This window comes from Eleginops maclovinus, chromosome 6 (assembly GCF_036324505.1).
Source record: "Eleginops maclovinus isolate JMC-PN-2008 ecotype Puerto Natales chromosome 6, JC_Emac_rtc_rv5, whole genome shotgun sequence".
NCBI classification, from domain to species: domain Eukaryota; kingdom Metazoa; phylum Chordata; class Actinopteri; order Perciformes; family Eleginopidae; genus Eleginops; species Eleginops maclovinus.
Genome location: NC_086354.1, coordinates 22,590,185 through 22,613,096, shown reverse-complemented (window position 1 = coordinate 22,613,096; position 22,912 = coordinate 22,590,185). Strand labels below are relative to the sequence as shown.

Below are 22,912 nucleotides of genomic sequence, written 5' to 3'. Positions count from 1 at the left end.
GTTGTTGAAGCTGCACCACGTCACTCCTAATGTAAGCGGTTGGGCCGTTGAAGCGCAACTGCACCTGCCGGCCACCGTAGTTTGCACATCTGAAACTTAAACTTCAAGTTAAAGTAATACAAGTTTAACCCGTTTTTGTCTTGTTTTCAGAGAGTGATGAACACTGCTGCCAGACTTTTTAGAGCGTCAAACTGGGCTGACATTGAAACCAGAGCTGAAAAAGATGTATTTGTACAAGATGTAAAAAGGCATCTCTTGCTAAGATGTAGCAGGAAATAAATAAAGAGGTTGAGCCTGGGAGGCCGGAGAGCCGTTTCTACACCAGCAGCAGTTTGATGTCAGACCGGTCTGACTGGAACAGGAAGCAGCTCCTGCGTCACAGTGTTAAAGTCACACAGGGAACATTGTGCTTTAGTTCTTCTGTGGGTTTGTGTTGGGTCTAATGTAAAAGCATAGTGAGGTGTGTGTGTCGATGAGATAACACAACTCAATTGTGTGTGGACATGTTTTTGTGTTGTTACAAAGCGATTATGCATTCTTACAGATAAGGTTGATTGAGTCATTTCATTGTGTTTTACTTTGGCAGCATCAGCAGCCATTCAGAATCATACTTCAATCCCAGAGGACTACATTTGGTGTTTGTGGAAGCGTGGAAAACCGTTTGTGTGTGTGTGTGTGTGTGTGTGTGTGTGGTGGCCAGTCAATGTTAATATTTTGCACCACCTAGTGGTACGGTCTACTGTGTGCATTGAGTTTCTCAAATGAAATCAACTTCTCCGACGTTAATCTGAAGAGCATTTTGGAGCACTAGAGACAATCCCTACACCTGATTTCTCTCCACGAGTCTGCACCGTGGAGTCCTGACATGCAGCGTTGACAATTTGAAGGAAATGCTTCCCAGATACTGTGTTAGCTGCCTAAAAGAATTCATGGATTTTCAGTTTTTACTGCCATGTGATTTCACTTTCCAACAGATTTTTTACCACCTCTGAAATATATACAATTGCAGTGGTTTTTCTTATTCATTAAAGAGCTAAAAAACCAATACCACATTCAAAGTGAAGATGTCATGAACGCAGATCGCTCTTGTCAAACAGCAGTGTGTGTGTGTGTGTGTGTGTGTGTGTGTGTGTGTGTGTGTGTGTGTGTGTGTGTGGTGTGTGTGTGTGTGTGTGTGTGTGTGTGTGGTGTGTGTGTGTGTGTGTGTGTGTGTGTGTGTGTGTGTGTGTGTGTAAATATATCAAATCAGACTCTGATAGAAGCAATTAACTCCTATATATAACCAGAGCTGGGAGAAGTACTCAGATCTTGTACTTGAGTAAAGTAGAAGTACTCAGGTCTTGTACTTGAGTGTGTGTGTGTGTGTGTGTGTGTGTGTGTGTGTGTGTGTGTGTGTGTGTGTGTGTGTGTGTGTGTGTGTGTGTGTGTCGATTTTTGAAGCACTTTTCCAAGTTTATTTTCACAAAGTTTCCTCGAGAGTCCTAAAGACAAAAGAACATTAAAAGACAAAGTGTTCTCTCTGTGTAGATATGACTCAGTTGTGATACAGACTGTCTTTAATTTAGGCTCAAAGACACATTTACATCATTGCAAGAGTATAGGGTGGCATCCCTTCGAGTTCCCACTGTAGTTTGTATGGTGGTGTGTCAGGATTACTACACAGGTGTGGAAATGAATGTAAAATAATTTCTTGCGTAGTAAAGTTGTTTTGATCCTAAAGTAAAATATTATATCGTTCAGTTCCAGATACCTGAGACTAAATGTTTGCTGTCTTTGTAGATACACTGTGATCTGTAAGCTGTAAATGATGAACTGAGGCATTCAATTGCACTTATTATCCTTGAGAAATGTCAGGGTGTTCATAATGTTTTGTAAAAGGTCACCGGTTCAAGTCCCCCCTGTGGCGGTACATGATTGCAGACCACTGCTCCTATCACTAGGTCAAATGCAGAGACCTTAAATGTCTCCTGGGTGGGACCATTAAGGGTATATTCTTCTTCTTCTTTGTTAAAAAAAGAAGCACGTTATAGCCACTTGAATTTCAAATTCCATCCGAGCAAACCGTATTTTTCCACAGAATTTTAACCACTGATTCACGGATCAATGATTTTGGTAGTAAGTTATATGTTTTAGACTATGGGGAAGTCAAATCGACAATTTAAGAAACGTCTTTCGAGGTTTTTTTGTGTGTCATTTTAAACACAACATGTAGAAATGAATACTTAAATACTGGAAAAAAAATAAACAGAACTATTGTCAAACACCAACAGGAACTATAATCTAATTTCCGTGTTCAATAGACATAACATAGACACTGTATTACCCTATACAGTATGTCGCGTGTTATCCCTTAGGGTTTCTTCAAATAATCTTCTATTACTCTCACTGTGTTTGTTTTTGTATCAAAGCTGCTGTCATGATCTTATTAAATGCTCCCTGTTTTATTTTGAAATGTATTTCTTCTTTGTGTGTTGCCTGGTTCCCCTTCCTGTCTTTCAGTTCTCCTGCCTGTGTGATGCTCTGATTGTGTGCACCTGCTGCCCTTGTGTTTCTTGTCAGCTCGTCTCGGTTCCTGTCTGTTTTCCCTGTGATCCTGATGTTGTCCCCCCCCCCACCACCTGGTCTGTATTCGTCTGTATTTTTGTTGTTTTACTTTACTTTGCTCCCTTTTTTTCTGCCTGTCTATAAAACTCTGACAGCTGCAGGCTTTCAGTTAGACTACAGTCACAACATGTTAATCTTGATTGGACTTAAATAAATGAACTACCCGGTAACCGGCAGGATGTGTATAGCTAAATGTTCTTAAACATGAATAAGGTGTTTGCACTGAAGAGCCATCATATTAGGTACAGATTTCAAAATAAAGTTTCCACATGCCGCGTCATAATCACATTTTTGATTGAAGTCCAGAGCTCAACTTGCCCATAAAAATTCCCTTGATGAATGGTTTGCTGTCTCCAGTAAACATAACAGGACACAGTTCATTTTATTTGACCTTTATTTACTCAGGGTGAGGACATCTAAAGGTTTTCTCAGGTGCTCTCAGCTGCACGCTCACTCTGCACAGAGCCACAGGCGTGGTTTGTTAAATTTTGTGCAAATACTCCAAAATATTTCGAGGTTAGGTGTCCTGCTCAAAGGGAGCAAACCAACATCAAAGAGGTTTCTAGTTTTGCTGCCACACTTCCTCCCGTCTGCTTTCTGAATATGTACGTGGGTTTTTAAAACGACAAATATTTTCTGTGAAATGTGATAGCTTGAGGGAAAAGCGGTCGTAAATATTATTCACACAGCTCTCAGTAGGAAAAGGAAAACCAGAGCAGGGTAACATTTATCCGTCAACTTATTTCAGCGCTTCCATTTTTAAAAAATGACTCTTTTAAAGATTAAATGATTTAATTTCAATTATTTATTTAAAGATTTAAATGATTTAAAATGTTCCTTAAATCCAGCAGACATTTAACCAACATTGTTAGAAATTAAACCCTATAATTAAAAGAAAATCTTTGTCTTTTAATGACTTGAAAATGCTTAAAAATACAGTTTTGTTTAAAATGACTTCGACTATGACATGTCAGGGAGGCTGTGGCTCAGTTCAATCCCCAAGCAACATGTAATGCAATGTATGTAATGTAAATGTCCTTTTCTGCTACTCACAGTAGAATAAAGTGAATTAAATACATAGATTACATTTATAGTCAAAATATGTCAATGGCGATACTTTCAAACGGCCACATTCACACAGAAAGGAAATCAATACATCACACAACAAATATTAGAAAGATGTAAAGATATTCAAACCTTCTTGTCCTTTTACAGAGTTTATCAGTGACAACAAATGAAAACAGTAACAGATTTCTAGAAACAAATATCACAATCATGCAATTTCACTGTTAAAAGTAAACATTTGTTTCAAAACCTAAGACAGATGCTTGAAGAGGTCATATTGTGCAGATTTTCAGGTTCAGATTTGTATGTAATGCCACTTTATGACATGTCTCCATGCTTTAATGTTCAAAAAGCTCTTTATTTTTCAGCACCTCTTTTCACCCTCTGTCTGAAACCAGAGCTCAGACTGCTCTGATTGGGCTCTGTTGTGATTGGTCAACGGCTTAGAGAAGTCCCGCCCCTTAGCCTATCACATACAATGTGTTGGAGTGCTAACCAATGGAAGCCGAGTGCTACATAGGGATGTCATTATCTCCCATAAGCAGACAAAGGAGTCCAATGGACCATTGACGTGCACACAAATCTATAGAACACACGACAGCACGATAGGGCCTCTTTAAGTTTAAACACTTGGTGTACACATTCATTGATAACTGTCACTTTACAGATGATTGATAACAGAGGCTCTGCTTTCAGTTTGCTCAAAGTTAGTAGAATTACATTTCTGTCACACAGTGTTGGCCCTTCTGTCAAGAGCTCTGTCAGTTTCAAAGTGACAAAGAAAAATGGATTATAATGAAAGAACTTATGAATCAAAATCAGACTTGCTTTTTCCTCACTTGTGAAAAACACAGTAAATATAATTACATAATAAATCAGGGAACAACACTCAAGAAAACCCACGTTACCATCAGAAAAGGTAGGAATTAAAAGGCTCAGTTCACCCATGACAGAAAAAGACACACAGTTCCACATCACGGCTGTTTCTACGAAGGACGATCGCTAATTTCCAAGATTAAGGCACAAGAACTAGGAACATTTCCAACAATTATTACCTAAGACAAGTGTTTTCCAAACCTTGGCAAATAAAATGAACATGACTGTATCTGCATGGCCAGATGTGTGATTGTGATTTGGAAGAAGTGCCCCTTTTTCAAAAGCCTAAATCAGCTCAACTTCTGCATGTATGTAAAATAATGTCCATATTTATACATGCTGAAGCGTTTTAGAGGCACAAACTAAAAAGTGAAGGACATGATGAAGAAAGAGGTTCCCTTCAACTGAGTTTAGTGGAATTGACTCACCTGGTTATCACTTTCCTCATTGATTGAAGGAAGCGACGATGTACCAAACAACATTTGAAAAAGTGGACTCCTCAGATCCGATTGGACATCATCCCGGTGTTCAGTTTCAGAAAGAACGACTGCAGTTTGCACAGCGGGCACTTTGGCTTCTTCCTCTTCTTCTTGTTCTTCCCTTTCTTGTACACTCCGTGATATTTCCCCTCCTCGTCGTCCTCTTCCTCCACCCAGGGAACCCAGGCCCCGCTGTGCCTGCTGGGATTGGCTCGCGGGTCGTCGGGCGGGAAATAAACGGGCACGGCCGTTTGGTTGTGGAAGGCCAGTCGAACCATGAGCCGCCGCACGACGTCCGGTCTCTGCTCCGCTAAGTCCTGCCGCTCGCAGGGGTCCGCCGTGATGTTGAAGAGCCAGATGTTCTTCCGGACGGAGGACGATTTAGGGAGAGGGGAGATGGGACGTTCCAGGTTCCACCAGCGACCAGGGAGAGTGGACATAACCTGAGGAACAAAAAGAATGTTTAAAGAGGCCCTATAACGCCACCTGGGGGGGGGGTTTACCTTCTACTGTAGTGTGTTTTTATATGGGTTTTGGTGCACGTAAATGGTCTGCAAAGGCTAGAATCTCTGTCTTCCTCTCTCTCTTTTCTTCATCTACTCCCGGCTGTGTGTCTTTGTTACCCTTTTGTAGTACCTCCGTAGAAAACCCTTTCTGGCCAGAAACTAAAGACATGTGTGCTTCTCTACAAAGCCACCAGAGAAACTGACTGAGCAAGGCATTGGTAGACCAGCATCTAATGGGCTCTGCAAGGGTATAATTACTGGTTTTGGGAATGGGGATGTGGTGGCTTTTAGGTAAGCAAAGGAAAAAATGTAGGAAAGGGTCTGGGAGATAAACATTTGGTGCAACTTTTTTTTTCTTTTTCAGGGGCGCGCCATTTTAGATGGCTTCATAATGACTGGCTGCTGCTTCCATCCACAGCAGGACACCAACATTCATTAAATCAAATGACTATTGATTTATGTAATTCATTTCAAGCGTGTTTACTTATCTGACAGTTTATAGTCAACTGTATATATATATATATTTTCTGTACTGCCAGTTTATTTCTATGTCTTCTTTGTGCTTTACTTTAGAATGGTTTATGGGTAATGGTATAACGTGTCTCTGTCGCACAATGCCATAATGCTTTTAAGGCTTTTTTTGTAAAGCATTTTGAATTGCTCTGTGATGAAATGTGCTTTACAAATAAACTTGCTTCCCCTCACTCCATGCCTGTACTCCTGTCTGCTTCCCCAACATTTGATATATTTCACACAACCAGACTATACAAAACATCCCGATATCAATTTAAAATGGGCTCTCAGTGTGATGCAGTACCTGTGGCGGGACCCAGTCTCCGTGGCCCGGGTCTCCTGTCAGCAGCTTCCAGTCTCCCACTCTGATGGCAGCCTGGACCGACGCGTCCCACACTGACGGGAAACTGAACCGGGGCTGCGGCGCTGCTGCCCGAGACGTGTTGAGGTACTGGGAGGACGTCCTCCTGGACTTTGACCTGAAATGCAATTTGTGCTCTGTCTTGGATTTACGTTGAGGCGGTCTTGATTGGGAAAAGTTCTGGAACGTGTTCCTCCTGGATTTTCGCTTTAAGCGTGGCTGGATCTGAGGCTGAGGTTTAGGGCGAGATGTTCCCGAACCCGATGGATTGTATTGTGGCAGTCTCGGGGTCTGGGGGTAAACCTTTGTCCTGGTTGTGGGTTTGGGTTTTGATTTTTGAACGGGCTGAAGCTTCGGTTCGGGAACAGGCTTCAGTTTTTGTTTGGGAATGGGATTGGTTTTAAGTTTGGGTTCAGGTTTAGCTGCATGATGGGTAAACGTTGGAGGTTTCTTCACCCTAAACGCTGACTTCTGCTTCGGTTTCTGCTTCAGGATCTTCTTCTTCTTTGGGCCTTTTTTTTTATTTGCTGACATGACAAAAAACAATTACTGCAATTACTATTCAGCCTTCTTTAAACTGCTTCCTTTAAGAGGTGCTCCTGTTTTCCTGCTTACTCCTCCTCTTAGCTGCTTCCTTTTATAACTTCCCAGAGTTTTGAATTCCTCTATCAATCAGTTGCATGAGATAGACACAAATGATTAGCTGAGGCTATTGGGACTGTCCTTTTTCTGGAATAATGTTGCTGCTTAAACAGACTGTATTTGCTAGTGACATTATAACGGTAGAACAACCAAAATGTAGCGATGCCTTTGAACGACCCAGTCATGACTGTTTCCACCAAAGAATATGCATCAGTATAGCCATTAATGGATTAGTTGACAGCCACATTTGTGCAGATTTCTCCCAAGTGAATTTAATTCAAGCCCCGTAACCCGAGTAAAGACTTTGATACTCAAGTAGCTTTTGCAAAGACGGTTATATAATTTGGATGTACCCTTAGCTCTCTCCGTGCTGACGTCCCACTTCATGGTTTGCGACGGGGGTTTGTGCAGAGGGTCGATGTTGTGAAGGATCTCCTGACGGGGCGACTCCTTCCCCTCGCTGATGGTGGGCCAGACGTCGAATCCATCCAGGCCCCGACTCTATTAACACGTGTTCAAGAGCAAATGTACCAACATTTACAAAACATTTTAAAAAACGAAACGCATCGAACCCTAACTGTTCCCAAAACATTGATTTCATTGGTGTTAAAAAAACAAATGACACGTAAGAAGGGAAAATAATGGAACAAATAAAATGCATTTTAGAGTAAATTTAAAGTTGTTAATGAGAGGTCAAACTGCCCATGTGTATCCTGCATGACAGAAAGACGCACATTTACCGCACAGGCATAAATAATAATACATTCCCTTAGTGAATAGAGCTGCCGAATGTTCTGCACAAGTCAGAGCCTGTCCTTAATGGAGCCAAGATAGCCTTATTTATCTGATTTGGCAATGAATACCCATATTATGCCAAAAAACTCTCTGGGAGCTGTACACGCACGGGCCAATAAAAGTGATTTACGTCTGAACTAAACCTCAAAGCGTCTGCGAGGCACGTTGTTTAGACATAGTGCACGTATCATAATATGTCAAGAGCAAGCTTATCTACATGATAGTAAAAAATGACAGTTTTACAGTAGCGCTGTGAAGATTAGAGGCTGTAATGAGGAATAATGTAGATTTAGCTCCTGTGACAATGCAGAAACACATGCATGAATGTGAAAAAAACATCCGTAAATCTGCTCTGTTTTACAGCACCTGATGGTCAGTCAGATGGAGTGTGTTATCTGCCCGGTGTTTACCCTTTAATACCCTGAATGATAAAGATAGGCCAAAAGACCATCAGCTACAAAGTACACAGATAGAGACTCATCTTAAAGTGTAGGAACAAGTCAAAAGTACGTACTTGTAGAAGTACTCACATCTTGTACTAGAGTAAAAGTAGAAGTACTCAGGTCTTGTACTTGAGTAAAAGTAGAAGTACTCAGATCTTGTACTTGAGTAAAAGTAGAAGTACTCAGGTCTTGTACTTGAGTAAAGTAGAAGTACTCACATCTTGTACTTGAGTAAAAGTAGAAGTACTCAGGTCTTGTACTTGAGTAAAAGTAGAAGTACTCAGATCTTGTACTTGAGTAAAAGTAAAAGTACTCAGGTCTTGTACTTGAGTAAAGTAGAAGTACTCAGATCTTGTACTTGAGTAAAAGTAGAAGTACTCAGGTCTTGTACTTGAGTAAAGTAGAAGTACTCAGATCTTGTACTTGAGTAAAAGTAGAAGTACTCAGGTCTTGTACTTGAGTAAAAGTAGAAGTACTCAGATCTTGTTCTTGAGTAAAAGTAGAAGTACTCAGATCTTGTACTTGAGTAAAAGTAGAAGTACTCAGATCTTGTACTTGAGTAAAGTAGAAGTACTCAGATCTTGTACTTGAGTAAAGTAGAAGTACTCAGATCTTGTACTTGAGTAAAGTAGAAGTACTCAGGTCTTGTACTTGAGTAAAGTAGAAGTACTCAGATCTTGTACTTGAGTAAAGTAGAAGTACTCAGATCTTGTACTTGAGTAAAGTAGAAGTACTCAGATCTTGTTCTTGAGTAAAGTAGAAGTACTCAGATCTTGTACTTGAGTAAAGTAGAAGTACTCAGATCTTGTACTTGAGTAAAGTAGAAGTACTCAGGTCTTGTACTTGAGTAAAGTAGAAGTACCAGAGTGTAGGAATACTCTGTCACAGTGAAAGTATTCTAAATGTTCCTCCAGTGAAAGTAGAAAGTACTCTCCTCTAAATGTACTTAAAGTAGCGACAGTAAAAGTAGTCATTGTCTGATTGGTCCATTTCAGAATAATATCTCTGATATGTTTTATAATGATTGATCATTAAAGTGTTCTCAGAGCTGGTAAAGGTGCAGCTAGTTTGAATGGCTTTGTATACTGCAGGGTAGCTGCTGGATTTACTGCAGGTGAACTAAAGTCTGATTTAAGGGAGATTATATTTACCATCATTAATCCTAATCTGCCTAGCAACTAAAGGTATTAAATACATGTAGTGGAGTAAAAGTACACCATTCACCTCTGAATTGTAGTGGAGTAGAAAGTAGCATTAAATGGAAATACCCAAACAGCCAAAAATATCACAAATGTGATCTAACACCCGGTGCCACTGACCTGGCTGGTGTTCCCCCCGGCGAGGCCCACCAGAGTGGGGAACCAGTCGGTGATGTGCAGCAGAGCTTTGGAGACCCGCCTCCTGCGTTTCAACAGGGGGCTGTGGACAAACGCCACTCCACGGACTCCCCCTTCCCAATATGTACCCTAAAAACACAGCCAGGTTATATTCTCACGCAGGTAGTATCGCCAGACTTAGTCTCTTTTTACAGCTGCTTACCCAGCATCCAAACCCCTCTTGCAACACCTACTGTATTCACAATGCTGATTTTTACTATCCTGCATCTCTTTTATGAATCTGCTATTCCACGGTGTTTCATTTTATTATTTTTATTATTATTTATTTGTTTGTTTTCCTTCATTCTTGTCTGATTGTGTGTTAATGCTGATGTAAAGCACTTTGAACTGCCTCTGTGTCTGAAGATGTGCTACATAAATAAACGTACAACTTGATTTGACACAGAAAGAAAGAAAACAAGGCTAAAAGTTTCCTCATCCAGAACCTCTGGATAAATTCAATAATGTCACAATTCTTAGATCTTTTCTAACACTGGGCAGAAAACTGATGGTGCTTCTTGATGCTCTACACTGTGACACATTAGCTTTACCATGTCCTCAACTATTTGAACTGTTTGCATGTCTATAAACCAGCAAGTCTTCTTAGCGGGAAGCACTTCCTTACCTTTCTCCCCCGCAGCGGCCAGTTGCTGCCTCCTGTGAACGGCTGGGCCCCGTTGTCGGTGGAGTAGATGATGACGCTGTTCCTGTAGTATCCCAACTTTCTCAGGGCGTAGGTGACGTTTCGCACCGCCTCGTCCACCGTGGACACCATGGCGGCAAACTTCCTCCGGGCGATGTTATCCATGTCCCGGTATGGGTAGATGTAGGACTTGGGAGTCTGCAGGGGAGTGTGGACTGCCTGTAGGAGCACATTTACACCAGAACATCTTATTTATTCATTTTGGTGCAGAACTTAACTTTATACATACAAACAGCAATGCAAACTATAATGATTACTATATATTTTAATTTGTGTTATCAAGTGTTTCATGGGAAACATGTTGAATATGTGTTTTTGTTAATGTTGGTGGGAGAAAAAGTACATACACAAAAGGGTTGTAAAAAAAAGCCCACTCCTGTAGTCAAACAAATCCTTTCTGATAAGGCTTTTTTATCAGGGTATTATTTATTTCTATATTATGCAAGTGTTAAACTGTATATTGCCATTTTATTGTAGGTTACTTTAGATTAAAATCCTTTATTTTAGTACAGCTAATCCACTTAATCTTTTCTTTTCTTCCTTTACTTCTGTCAGTCATTTCCTATATTTCCCAGAATGCACCACCACACTTGCTCATGATGCTTAAGTGGGAACTCAGTGTTCTCTGAGGAAAAATGAAATCAAACGCCCTTTGTTCAGCCTTTACTTGTCAGGACAGATACTTCAAATGAACAGGAAGTGAAATACACATAAATAACTAAATGTCGTTGTAGTTGAAACCTTTCTAAGTCACGTTTTCATGCTTTAATTAAATGGTTCACAATGTAAGCTGCGGTGCTCACAGATAAACAAAAACGAGGCTTTTATGGTATCTTTCAATTTCAGACATCCAGACATACGCCGGCATCAAAAGAAAGCTGTGTTGTATTTCACATCTTCTGTCTCTCTTTCAGATTTTGAAGGGGCTGTTATCCATTTGATCTGATCCTGAAACCTAGAGATACCTGCAGGGAGAGCAGCAGGAAGAGCGGCCTGTCCGTGGGGTCGTGAGTCTCCAGGATCTTGCGAGCTCTCTGTGTGAAAAGCGTTGTGGAGTATTTCCCTTCCTGGCCCCACGCCACGCTCTCGTCCTCGTGCAGATCGTACCCACACAACCCGGGGCCGTCGCACGACCCGTAGCTGAGGACAGATGCAGACATGTGAGTAGTGGCTAGTGGAAATACCAAACAGATCATTGTAGAAAAAGTGGATTTTGCATCATAGAGCACCTTTTTTAAAGCACTATGCAAGGAAGACAAACCTTAAACAAAACACCACGATCACTGAAGAGAAAACACCACCCTCTATCGTACGTTAGATCTGGGATTCAGCTCTGAAATGTAATTTGAGGATTGACTTTTGACCTTCTTTATTAAATCGCGGGACCCTGTAACTCCGATGTGATGGTAACAGTTCATTTCCACTGTTCAGGACATGGTTGGGGTCAGAGATGAAGTTGCACAGCCTCACTATGTTGTTATGGTCGGCTGAGTCTCTCACAGGGATAACCGACAATCTTTGAGCAGATGTTCAACCGGTGGAGCTGTTTTGATTTTAAAGCGGCAGACAATACAGTAGATAAGATTTACACTATTGATCCCAATTTGGGACTTTTTTGTTTGTTTGTCACAGCAGCATGTCAGAACAAGGCGTTGCACATAACGTGAAAATAAGCAAAATATAAACATCTCAACATAGAAAATAAAACAAAGAGTTAAATGTATTCATGTTGACAGTGAAAGACTAAAATCTGTAGATCATCTGTCAAATAAACACAACGAAGGGCCAAGTGACAGCTAAAGAAATGCAAAAGTAGGATATCATTTACATGAAGTGTGCAAGGAACAGCATATTAAACTCATTATAAACGTGCAGTGTGAAGACAAGTCCAGCTATATCCAGTTATCAGAAGAGAAACTATGGAGCTGTGGGTTCACAAACACAACCAGTAAATCCGGGTTACTTGTGACAATCCTAACTCTATATATTTGTACCTGTAGTAATCCACACTTCCTGTCAGAGATCCAAAGAAACTGTCAAAGCCCTTTCTGGTGGGCAGGCAAGCCTTCCTGCAGGAGAGACAGAGTGGCTTCAATAGTGAGAGAGGGTAGATACTCCAGGTCCTATTAGTCCCCCCCGCCCCCCCCCGCCCCCGTGTGAAGCCTCCAGCTCACCTGTAGAAGCCCAGGTGCCACTTGCCCACCATGTGTGTGGAGTAGCCGGCCTCGCGGAGCCTCTCGGGCAGCGTGTCCATGTGAGCGGGCAGACAGCTGGGCTGGCTGGGTCTGATGATGGAGTGCTGCAGGCCTGTGTGGATCTGATATCTGATACACCCCCCCCCCCAAAAAAAGTGTCTCAGAATCAGAATTCTGTCCCGCAGCGAGGACATTTACAGTGTGACAGGCGTAGCAGGTTAAAAAAGGCAGGCTGTAATAAGGAATACGCACACATTAGTGAAAATAGAATACCAATAAAGGTAATTGAGTACACATCCACAGCTAAAAATGAGACGCGGTGATTTGAAGAACTCAGTGACATTAATAACCTATGAGGTATAATATGTTTTATAACAACTCGTAGAGCTCAATCATTTCCACCTTTCAGCTTCAAAAAAGTGAGGATTTTAAGTTTATTTTGTTTTATTTTAGTAAGATTAGTAATAATAATAAGCGCTACGCTAGGTGGAATAGGGGCGAGGGGTCAGAGGAGTTTAGGAGTTGAAGGCAAAGTGAAAGTTTCGAGGGCTTTTTTAAATGAGTTTTTGATTGTTTTGGGCAGATCGGACGGGACTGGGGAGGGAGATCATGAGGCCACGGGTGGGGGTGTGTCGTTGGATGACATCACAGAGGTGGAGGGGGGGCTAGGTCTTTGAAGGCTTTGAAAGTGAAAAGTAAGAAACTGATTGTTCTGTGTGTTTGAAAGAGAGGTCACCCCCACTGATTGTACGCTCGATTTATCTCCAATATGGAAACGTTGTTTGGTTTAATAGATTGTATTTGATGGCATTTTATACGGTGTGTATTTCTTTTCAATCTTAATGCAAAGTGGATCAATCAGTAAAAATAATCACACTTTCTCCAAATCTTGCAGCCTCAGATCAGACTTAATGAACACCTCTCTCTCTCGCATTTTAAAAACAATCATTAAAAAGCAAAGAGGATCAAATAAACCTAAAATAAGCTGCTATAGAATAGCACAGGTTAGAAGTCTTCAGCCTGGATTTAAAGGCAGTCAGAGTCACAGCGGACCTGCAGCTTCCTGGGAGTTTGTTCCAGATATTCGGAGCGTAATACCTGAAGTTTTTATAGTTCTGACTCTGAGAGTTCTGGGTGCTTCATAACTAATAAACTAATACGCCATCATGCAGGAAGCCCCCCGGGAAAAATCCTCCGTACCTGCCGGTGAGCAGCTGGCTGCGTGACGGCGTGCAGATCGGCTGCACGTAGTAATTCTCCAGAGTCACGCCCTCCGCCGCCAGCTTGTCCAGAGTGGGGGTCTTGATGGTGGGGTTGTGGTAGCCGATGTCGTTGAAGCCCTGTGTCGAAGGATTCAGGAGATTTATTTGGACTATCTGCTGTTTGTCCTGTGTGACCTTCAATATGAGTTTATCATTAACTGTCTGTTTCACAACGGATCACTTTATTTGTGTTTTTGAATCGTGTTAATCGATCACCACTAAAAGATATCTTCCTCATTGATTTGCAGTTTGAAAAAGGAGAGCTACTTCAATTTAACTGGTCAGGTTTGTGTGGTAAATATTGCCCAAATCTTAACTCCATTTAACGCGTTAGATTTAGATGTCATTAGTGTTACTACACACATGTATATATATCTTATGCCTACTTATTCTGCACAAAGCTCGTCTCGTTGCACACTTCTTTAATGTCGTGAAACTTAAAATATTCCGTTTTTGTCCGTCTATTCTTTTGAGAGTGCACAGAATAAAGGTTACGGTCAATCTTGATGGACCTGCTATGCTTTATTCAACAAATTAATTGACTTATTAACCAACTTATTGTTCAGAAATGGGAGAAATAACCTCGATAAGTTGTCTGAATCCAATGTGATTGGTTATTTTTAAGTCCAAATATATTGGACTATCCATCAGTAGGGACACAATTTTCTTTTCTTGGGAAAATTGAACCTCTGATTCCTACAGAGCTGTTGAACTCCCTGCTCAGCATCCTGAGTTTTATTTAAACAGGTTCATGTGTGTTTCTGCAGCCTGCTCACCCTCCCCTCATGCAGCAGGCTATCAGACTTTGTTCTTTGTGCCTTCTTGGGGAACATTTTGTTTTGTTTCATGTGAGAGGGGAACAAAATAACCATGTTGCAAGATAAGCATCAGCTGGCTGCTTTACTGGAAGCATGCATCGATGCTAAGCTGATTTAAGTCGTACTGTTCCTCAGTGTCACTGTATTTACATCAGTCTGTGAAGTTTGCTATTTGTATTGAATTAAAGGAATAGTTTGAGTATTGATCTTGAGTTTTATATTTGTACATTATTTAGATACAAGCCCCTTCCTGCACTGTTTATCATTTGCTATCTGTTTGTGTGTTTTTGTATTTAATAAAAAGATTATAAAATAAACTCCTCACACACAATCTGCTGCAGAACCAGAGGCTCCTTTAATCCTACCTGCAGCTATGTAATAATTAATAATCAGATCAATTACTGTTCTGTCTTTTGTGTGTCAGACGGATCTGAAGCTTTTACATTTTAGTTCTTTTTATGTAGCCTACATACTGAAACAACCTCACTTTTTAAGCATGATGCTGCTCAAAATCGATCTTTGTTCAGATTTATGATCAAACAATCTTCCATTTTTCATTCCCTCCTTAAGAGAGAATACTGACGGCTGTGTCGACAACTTTTCGTCCTGTCTTTCCTGCTGATAAACCACTGTCTCTTTCCTTTCATTTGGCCTACCATCTTATGTTAGCTAGTTCAGGCAGTTAACTCGAGCACCGATAATGCATATAAACACGTGACTAACCCTCTCATACGACCAACCAAACACTTAAACTGTTCATTTACCCCTGTAACTGTTTCACCAGCACTTACAATGGTATGACCCGCTTGGAGTGAATACATCTGCACTGCCCTTGTTGGTAGAAGTTTGAATCTGTGTGGTTTTTGCTCTTGTTGTTAGTCGCTTTGGATAAAAGCGCAAGCCAAATGAAATGTAATCCGACTGAACTAAATCAAAAAGTCTTGAGTCTTAGAAACTTAAATCAATGTATCATCAGCAGCTGAATTTACAGATGAAAGGAATCGTGTTTTTTGTTGTACTTTAACTATATTGTGAATAACTATCAGGTGTCAGATTAGTGCCGTTATATACCGAGGTGTAAAGTAACTAAGTACATTTACTCAAGTACTGTCCTTAAGTACAGTGTTGTGCTACTTTGTATTTGTACCCCACTTCAATTCAGAGGTGAATGGTGTACTTTTAATTCACTACATGTATTAATCCCGTTAGTTGCTAGGCAGATTAGGATGAATGATGGTAAATATGATCTCCCTTTAAATCAGACTTTAGTTCACCTGCAGTAAATCCAGCAGCTACCCTGCAGTATACAAAGCCATTCAAACTAGCTGCACCTTTACCAGCTCTGAGAACACTTTAATGATCAATCATTATAAAACAGATCAGAGATATTATTCTGAAATGGACCAATCAGACAATGACTACTTTTACTGTCGCTACTTTAAGTACATTTAGAGGAGAGTACTTTCTACTTTCACTGGAGGAACATTTAGAATACTTTTACTGTGACAGAGTATTCCTACACTCTGGTACTTCTACTTTACTCAAGTACAAGATCTGAGTACTTCTACTTTACTCAAGTACAAGATCTGAGTACTTCTACTTTACTCAAGTACAAGATCTGAGTACTTCTACTTTTACTCAAGAACAAGATCTGAGTACTTCTACTTTACTCAAGTACAAGATCTGAGTACTTCTACTTTACTCAAGTACAAGATCTGAGTACTTCTACTTTTACTCAAGAACAAGATCTGAGTACTTCTACTTTACTCAAGTACAAGACCTGAGTACTTCTACTTTTACTCAAGTACAAGATCTGAGTACTTCTACTTTTACTCAAGTACAAGATCTGAGTACTTCTACTTTACTCAAGTACAAGATCTGAGTACTTCTACTTTTACTCAACTACAAGATCTGAGTACTTCTACTTTTACTCAAGTACAAGATCTGAGTACTTCTACTTTACTCAAGTACAAGATCTGAGTACTTCTACTTTACTCAAGTACAAGATCTGAGTACTTCTACTTTTACTCAAGAACAAGATCTGAGTACTTCTACTTTTACTCAAGTACAAGACCTGAGTACTTCTACTTTACTCAAGCACAAGATCTGAGTACTTCTACTTTACTCAAGTACAAGACCTGAGTACTTCTCCCAGCTCTGGTTATATATAGGAGTTAATTGCTTCTATCAGAGAATCTGATTTGATATATTTACACACACACACACACACACACACACACACACACACACACACACACACACACACACACACACACACACACACACACACACACACACACACACACACACACACACACACACACACACACACCTGGTCGTCTATGAGGATAAAGATGATGTGTGGCTGCTTCTTCTTCTTCACTTCTGTCTCATCAGTCTGGGTGTTTCTGTCAGTCTGGTTCTGGTTTGGTTTGGCCCGTTGTGCAGACAGTTGGTCGAGGCCGCAGAAAACACTCAGTACAGCGAGAGCCGCGGCGGCGGCGGCAGCAGCACGCATCTTTACTGCGGGGAACAAAACAAACCTCAACAATAGAAACAGTTCCTTCCAGCAACAAAACACCAGGGGAGTTGAGCTTTAAAAGGTCTGAGTCGGCACAAATTCACACGCGTGTGCCATCGCTGGAGGACTAAGTTTGGATCATAAAACCACATTTCAGATGGACCTGGTTACTGATCTGAAACATCCATCTGCTGCATGAAACTCTGAGGAGGTCTTTAACCCGTTATAATCTTTGGACTTGTATGAAGACTTCCTGAGAGCAGAAACTCTCTGTGCAGCATGGACACTTTCCTCTACTACTGTACATGTAATCCTAGGTGGTAATATTGAATATACGGACCAGGTTTTAGAGATTAAACTGAATTTAACACACTTTAATACCTTCATGTTAGCGGCATTAGGATCGTAAATAATAAGAGTCCTCTTTTCGTTATATTTATTTGTTTGTTTGAACCATTAGACTCTTCTGTTTGTCCTGTGTGACCTTTAATATGAGTTTATCATTAACTGTCTGTTTCACAACGGATCACTTTATTTGTGTTTTTGAATCGTGTTAATCAATCACCACTAAAAGATATCTTGCTCATTGATTTGCAGTTTTAAAAAGGAGAGCTACTTCAATTTAACTGGTCAGGTTTATGTGGTAAATATTGCCCAAATCTTAACTCCATTTAACGCGTTAGATTTAGATGTCATTAGTGTTACTACACACATGTATATATATCTTATGCCTACTTATTCTGCACAAAGCTCGTCTCGTTGCACACTTTTTTAATGTCGTGAAACTTAAAATATTCCGTTTTTGTCCGTCTATTCTTTTGTGAGTGCACAGAATAAAGGTTACGGTCAATCTTGATGGACCTGCTAATGCTTTATTCAACAAATTAATTGACTTATTAACCAACTTATTGTTCAGAAATGGGAGAAACAACATCGATAAGTTGTCTGAATCCAATGTGATTGCTTGTTCTGCCTGAGTCAAAAGTCCCAAAAACTCAAATATACTGTATTATATATTCTTTAAAAGGACATGAACCAAACAAAATAATCATTTGAGATTATTATCTGTCAAAAATGTCTGCAGACCTTGTTCCAGCACAAGTGGACTGTGTTATATGAACGTTTTCACTCTGTAAACTGGCCTGAAAGTGACAACAGAGTCCAAACCTAAAAGTGAAGCTTCTCACAAACGTTCGGATCCTCTGCCCGTGTTTAGGAAAGCCTCCCCAACGAATCCAGCAGCAAGTTTCCAGCAAACAAAAGGAAGACAGAGGCGGTGTGTGTGATTTATTAAAGCCTGAATCACTGGCAGTGAGCAACACATGAAGGAATGCTGCCAGACGCTGCTTTCGCCTTTTAGAGAAGAAACCCTTGTTCATCCGTACGTAAAACACACTGGCCATGTCCTCAGTGGTGGATGTAACTCAGTAAATTTACATTCAGTACTTACCCTACGTACAAATCGAAGGAACATGTACTTCACTCGAGTATTCCCGTATTATAATACTGTAAACTTCTACGCTTACATGACAGAGGGAGATCTTTTGGCAGATTTAGTTACTTGAGCTTCTTGAAAACAAAACATATGAAGAGTTTATAAAAATGTAATTCTTTGTTATCATTAAAGTACTGCACCTAGAAATAATTACCCTTTGATCGATTGGCAGAAAATGTACGGAAACTAAATAAACTGTACATTTTTTTCACATATTTTGCATTTAGTACTTTTTATTTAAAACACACAAAGTACTTTTTCTGAAAATACTCACGCTTCTAAAGGAACTGAACTTTTACTTGTGACTGAGTATTTCTACTGTGTGTTATTAGTACTTTTACCAAGGTTAAGGGTCTGAATAATTCCTCCAGCACTGCCAGATGTTTCAGGGCTGATTCACTGCTATGCATTAGATTTTACTGGCCATTTTTTTTTTCAACTTTAACCCTTTACTTGTCTCTGAGAAAGCTGCAGTTGGACGTGCGGATCGGTGTTCTGTGAAAGGAAACGGGAACACATCTGTATAATCTAGGACATGCTTCCACTACAGAGCCAAGATGCACTGATGAGTTCATATACATGACAGAGACTAAAAGCAGCTGTGTGGTGAACATTACTGCTGTACATGTTTCAGCTGGCTTCCCCGTGGATAAAATACTGTTATTCAGATTAGGATTAGTGATGGTAAATATAATCAGCCCTTAAATCAGACTGTAGTTCACCTGCAGTAAATCCAGCAGCTACCCTGCAGTATACAAAGCCATTCAAACTAGCTGCACCTTTACCAGCTCTGAGAACACTTTAATGATCAATCATTATAAAACATATCAGAGATATTATTCTGAAATGGACCAATCAGACAATGACTACTTTAACTGTCGCTACTTTAAGTACATTTAGAGGAGAGTACTTTCTACTTTCACTGGAGGAACATTTAGAATACTTTTACTGAGACAGAGTATTCCTACACTCTGGTACTTCTACTTTACTCAAGTACAAGATCTGAGTACTTCTACTTTTACTCAAGTACAAGGTCTGAGTACTTCTACTTTACTCAAGTACAAGATCTGAGTACTTCTACTTTACTCAAGTACAAGATCTGAGTACTTCTACTTTTACTCAAGTACAAGGTCTGAGTACTTCTACTTTTACTCAAGTACAAGATCTGAGTACTTCTACTTTACTCAAGTACAAGATCAGAGTACTTCTACTTTTACTCAAGTACAAGGTCTGAGTACTTCTACTTTACTCAAGTACAAGATCTGAGTACTTCTACTTTACTCAAGTACAAGACCTGAGTACTTCTACTTTACTCAAGTACAAGATCTGAGTACTTCTACTTTTACTCAAGCACAAGATCTGAGTACTTCTACTTTTACTCAAGTACAAGATCTGAGTACAAATGATAAAACATACCGTTGAATTTCCCCACGGGGATTAATAAACGTACATCTTATTTTATATATTATTCTGAAATGGACCAATCTGCACAATGACTACTTTTACTTTTGGTACTTTAAGTACATTTTGATGATAACACTTTTACTTGTAACAAAGTATTTATACACACTTCTACTTTTACTTAAGTACAAGATCTGAGTACTGCTTCCTCCTCTGCAGCTTTGCAAGCACAGACTGGTCCTGCATTAAAAGGGTTACAGCATGTTACCAAGTTACTAATGCACTGTATTCCAATAAAACTGTGCTGTTTTCAGTCTGACGTCACAGTTTCATCCAGGTGCAAACAGCTCCTCACATTTCTAATTGAATGCACATCAATTCCTCACTACAGCTGTGTTTTATGTCAAAGCCAGGCCTAAATCAATACCTCGATATTGGATCAATGGGAGTGAACAGCTCTTCTTCCTCCCCCACCCCCCCGCCCCCCCTCCTCCTCACCTATTCCTCTCCTCAGTTCATTCTTCACTCTCCGGGTCTTTCTTCAGCTGGCAGAAAGTGGAGCAAAGTTTGCAGAAGACGCCGCATGTCCTCAAGAATCCACAAAAACCCTTCCTTCCTTCCTTCCTTCCTTCCTTCAGTGAGAGTCCACACTCCCAATAATGAAATTCGACCATAGTCAAGGCAGACGCAACACCTGAGAGCAACTTCCGGTTGTGACCTGTCACAATAAAACACACAACAGCAGAACATGTGGAAGCTTTTTGAGGAAGTTTGTAGATATTATTTTTCAGTTTCAGGATATTTCAGTTTATTTTTTTAGATAAAATAAAGATAATTGATCCCAAATTGATCAAAACAAGGCATTGCACACACTTAGAAATGAAAACAAGCAGAAAGTAAAATATAAACATCTCAATATAGAAAATAAAACTAAACTAAACAAGTTGACCGTGAAGATAAACATCTTTAAACTATCTGACAGATAAGACACTATTGAAGGGCTGAATTACAACAAACACAATATAAAAGTAGGATATTATTTACATTAGGTGTGCAAGGATACTCTGGTTGTCAGTAGTGAAATAACATTTTCTCAAGTACTGTATTTTATTTATCTGCACAGCTTTCCACTTGTCATACCAATACTACACATTTCATTGTATATTGATGGGTATATCTATATTTCATGTAAATATTGCTTTATTTTAATGTTATTATAGTTTTCTAAATGAGTTTTTTCTTATTATAACTTTGTTTTTATGGTCCTTTATTCTGTTATTTCATTATATTTTGTCAACTGTCAAAAAAAGGAAATGTATTTATTCATTTTGCAGATTTAAAAAGGAGTGTAACGGAGAGGTACAGCATTAACAATAAATTCTGCCTAAAGAAAACATACTTTTAATATAACAATGATCATATGTGTGATGGAAACTTCTGAAGCAATGAAGACGAAACTCAGAGAGACACGAGGAGAGCTGGAGCTTTGATGGCAAACACTGAAGGTTTGTTATGGAGTCTACAGCCGGAGAGTTGACAAGACATTTGCTGCAGCCACGAGTTGAGACAGCGGTTGCCCGACCAATTCTGAAGAACTCTCCTGCAGTCCAAGGTTTTATCCAGTTCAGAGTGTATAATCAGCATTCCTCATCAGAGAGAGTAAACAAATATGGACCCTGAATCTAACTAAAGCTGTTGTCCATGGATACAAATGTGCGCCAGTGAACCTACAGTATGTTCCAGATAAGAAGGGCTTCTAGACGTCCCTGAACAATAAACTATCTCATGGTAGCTTGAGCTCGGTCATAGATTGGCATCAACAAAGGGCCCAAGCTGCCCCTCCTTAAGGGAGATTACAGCAACCTCAAGGCCACAGAACTATGCCAGGGGAATAGAGACAGAGGAAGGAGAGAATGATGAACTGTGTCAAAGGTTAAACACCTCAGCCTAAAGAATCCCTCACAATATGTAGGGCAGTAAATTAGCACTTGATAACATTTTTCTGTTTGTCAAACGGCTTCATTTTCCTATCGTGCTAGCTTTATTCTGAAGGCTGAAACTCTCAACATCCGCTAGGCTTGGTTTCATTGGGGTTCATTTCGAAACGGGAAAACGGTATTAAGCATGTTACACCACTCGTTGAACCACAGTAGGTACGCGTCTTTATCGCGATCATTTTGTATCTTCTGATGGATGTCATCGTATCTGAACCCCCCCCCCACCCCCACCCCCCTCTGTGGTTGTGTAATCCCGGACAGATCAGCGGCCAAACGCTATGACTGCAGGCTGAGAACCAGAGGAGCCAGCTGGCACTCCGGACGAAACCAGGAATTTCTCTCTTTACGCAACAAACTGTGCAGATGCAAAACTGCTACAACAACAAAAAAGAGTCACCAGGAGAGAAAGCACAGGGAGAACACACACGGGATTAAATGTGGAAATAAAGGCATTAATGGAAGGTGTATGTTGCATGACCAGATTCAGTGTAGCTATGGCAATGGAAATCTTAAATCCCAGGCTCCTCCAACAATGCAAAATATAAATAAGACATGAGACAAAAAGGAACAGAGAAGAAATAAAAGGTTAACTTAAGAAATAAAAGCTGTAATTAAACCAAGCATGTATGAAAGGTGTATGCAAGGCTATTAAGAAAAATGCAGCATCTTTTTCATTCACAGTTTATCGACTACTTTTCTTTGCTTTGTCAACTTGCCTTTATACATACGGAAGAGGATACGAGTCACATAAGGAAAACCCCCCCAAAGAACAGTTTTAGAATCAGAATTAGGACCTGCTTGGTAATAAAACCAATTCTGATTTAGATTTTTCTCAAAATGATGAGATTGAAGTCAGAATT

The 22,912-nt window shown here is 40.1% G+C and overlaps 1 protein-coding gene across 1 annotated transcript; it reads right to left on the bottom strand.

Moving 5' to 3' along the window:
• Positions 1-2,980: 2,980 nt before the first annotated feature.
• LOC134866310 (arylsulfatase I-like) lies at positions 2,981-20,736 on the bottom strand. The gene is made up of 11 exons (XM_063886412.1): positions 20,554-20,736; positions 16,971-17,161; positions 13,759-13,898; positions 12,538-12,687; positions 12,358-12,432; positions 11,329-11,503; positions 10,286-10,522; positions 9,604-9,750; positions 7,400-7,547; positions 6,348-6,931; positions 2,981-5,467 (listed from the first exon to the last, which is right to left on the bottom strand). The coding sequence occupies exons 2-11, from the start codon at positions 17,154-17,156 to the stop codon at positions 5,045-5,047; spliced, it is 2,265 nt and encodes a 754-aa protein (XP_063742482.1). The 5' UTR covers positions 17,157-17,161; positions 20,554-20,736; the 3' UTR covers positions 2,981-5,044.
• Between the last annotated feature and the right edge of the window lie 2,176 nt (positions 20,737-22,912).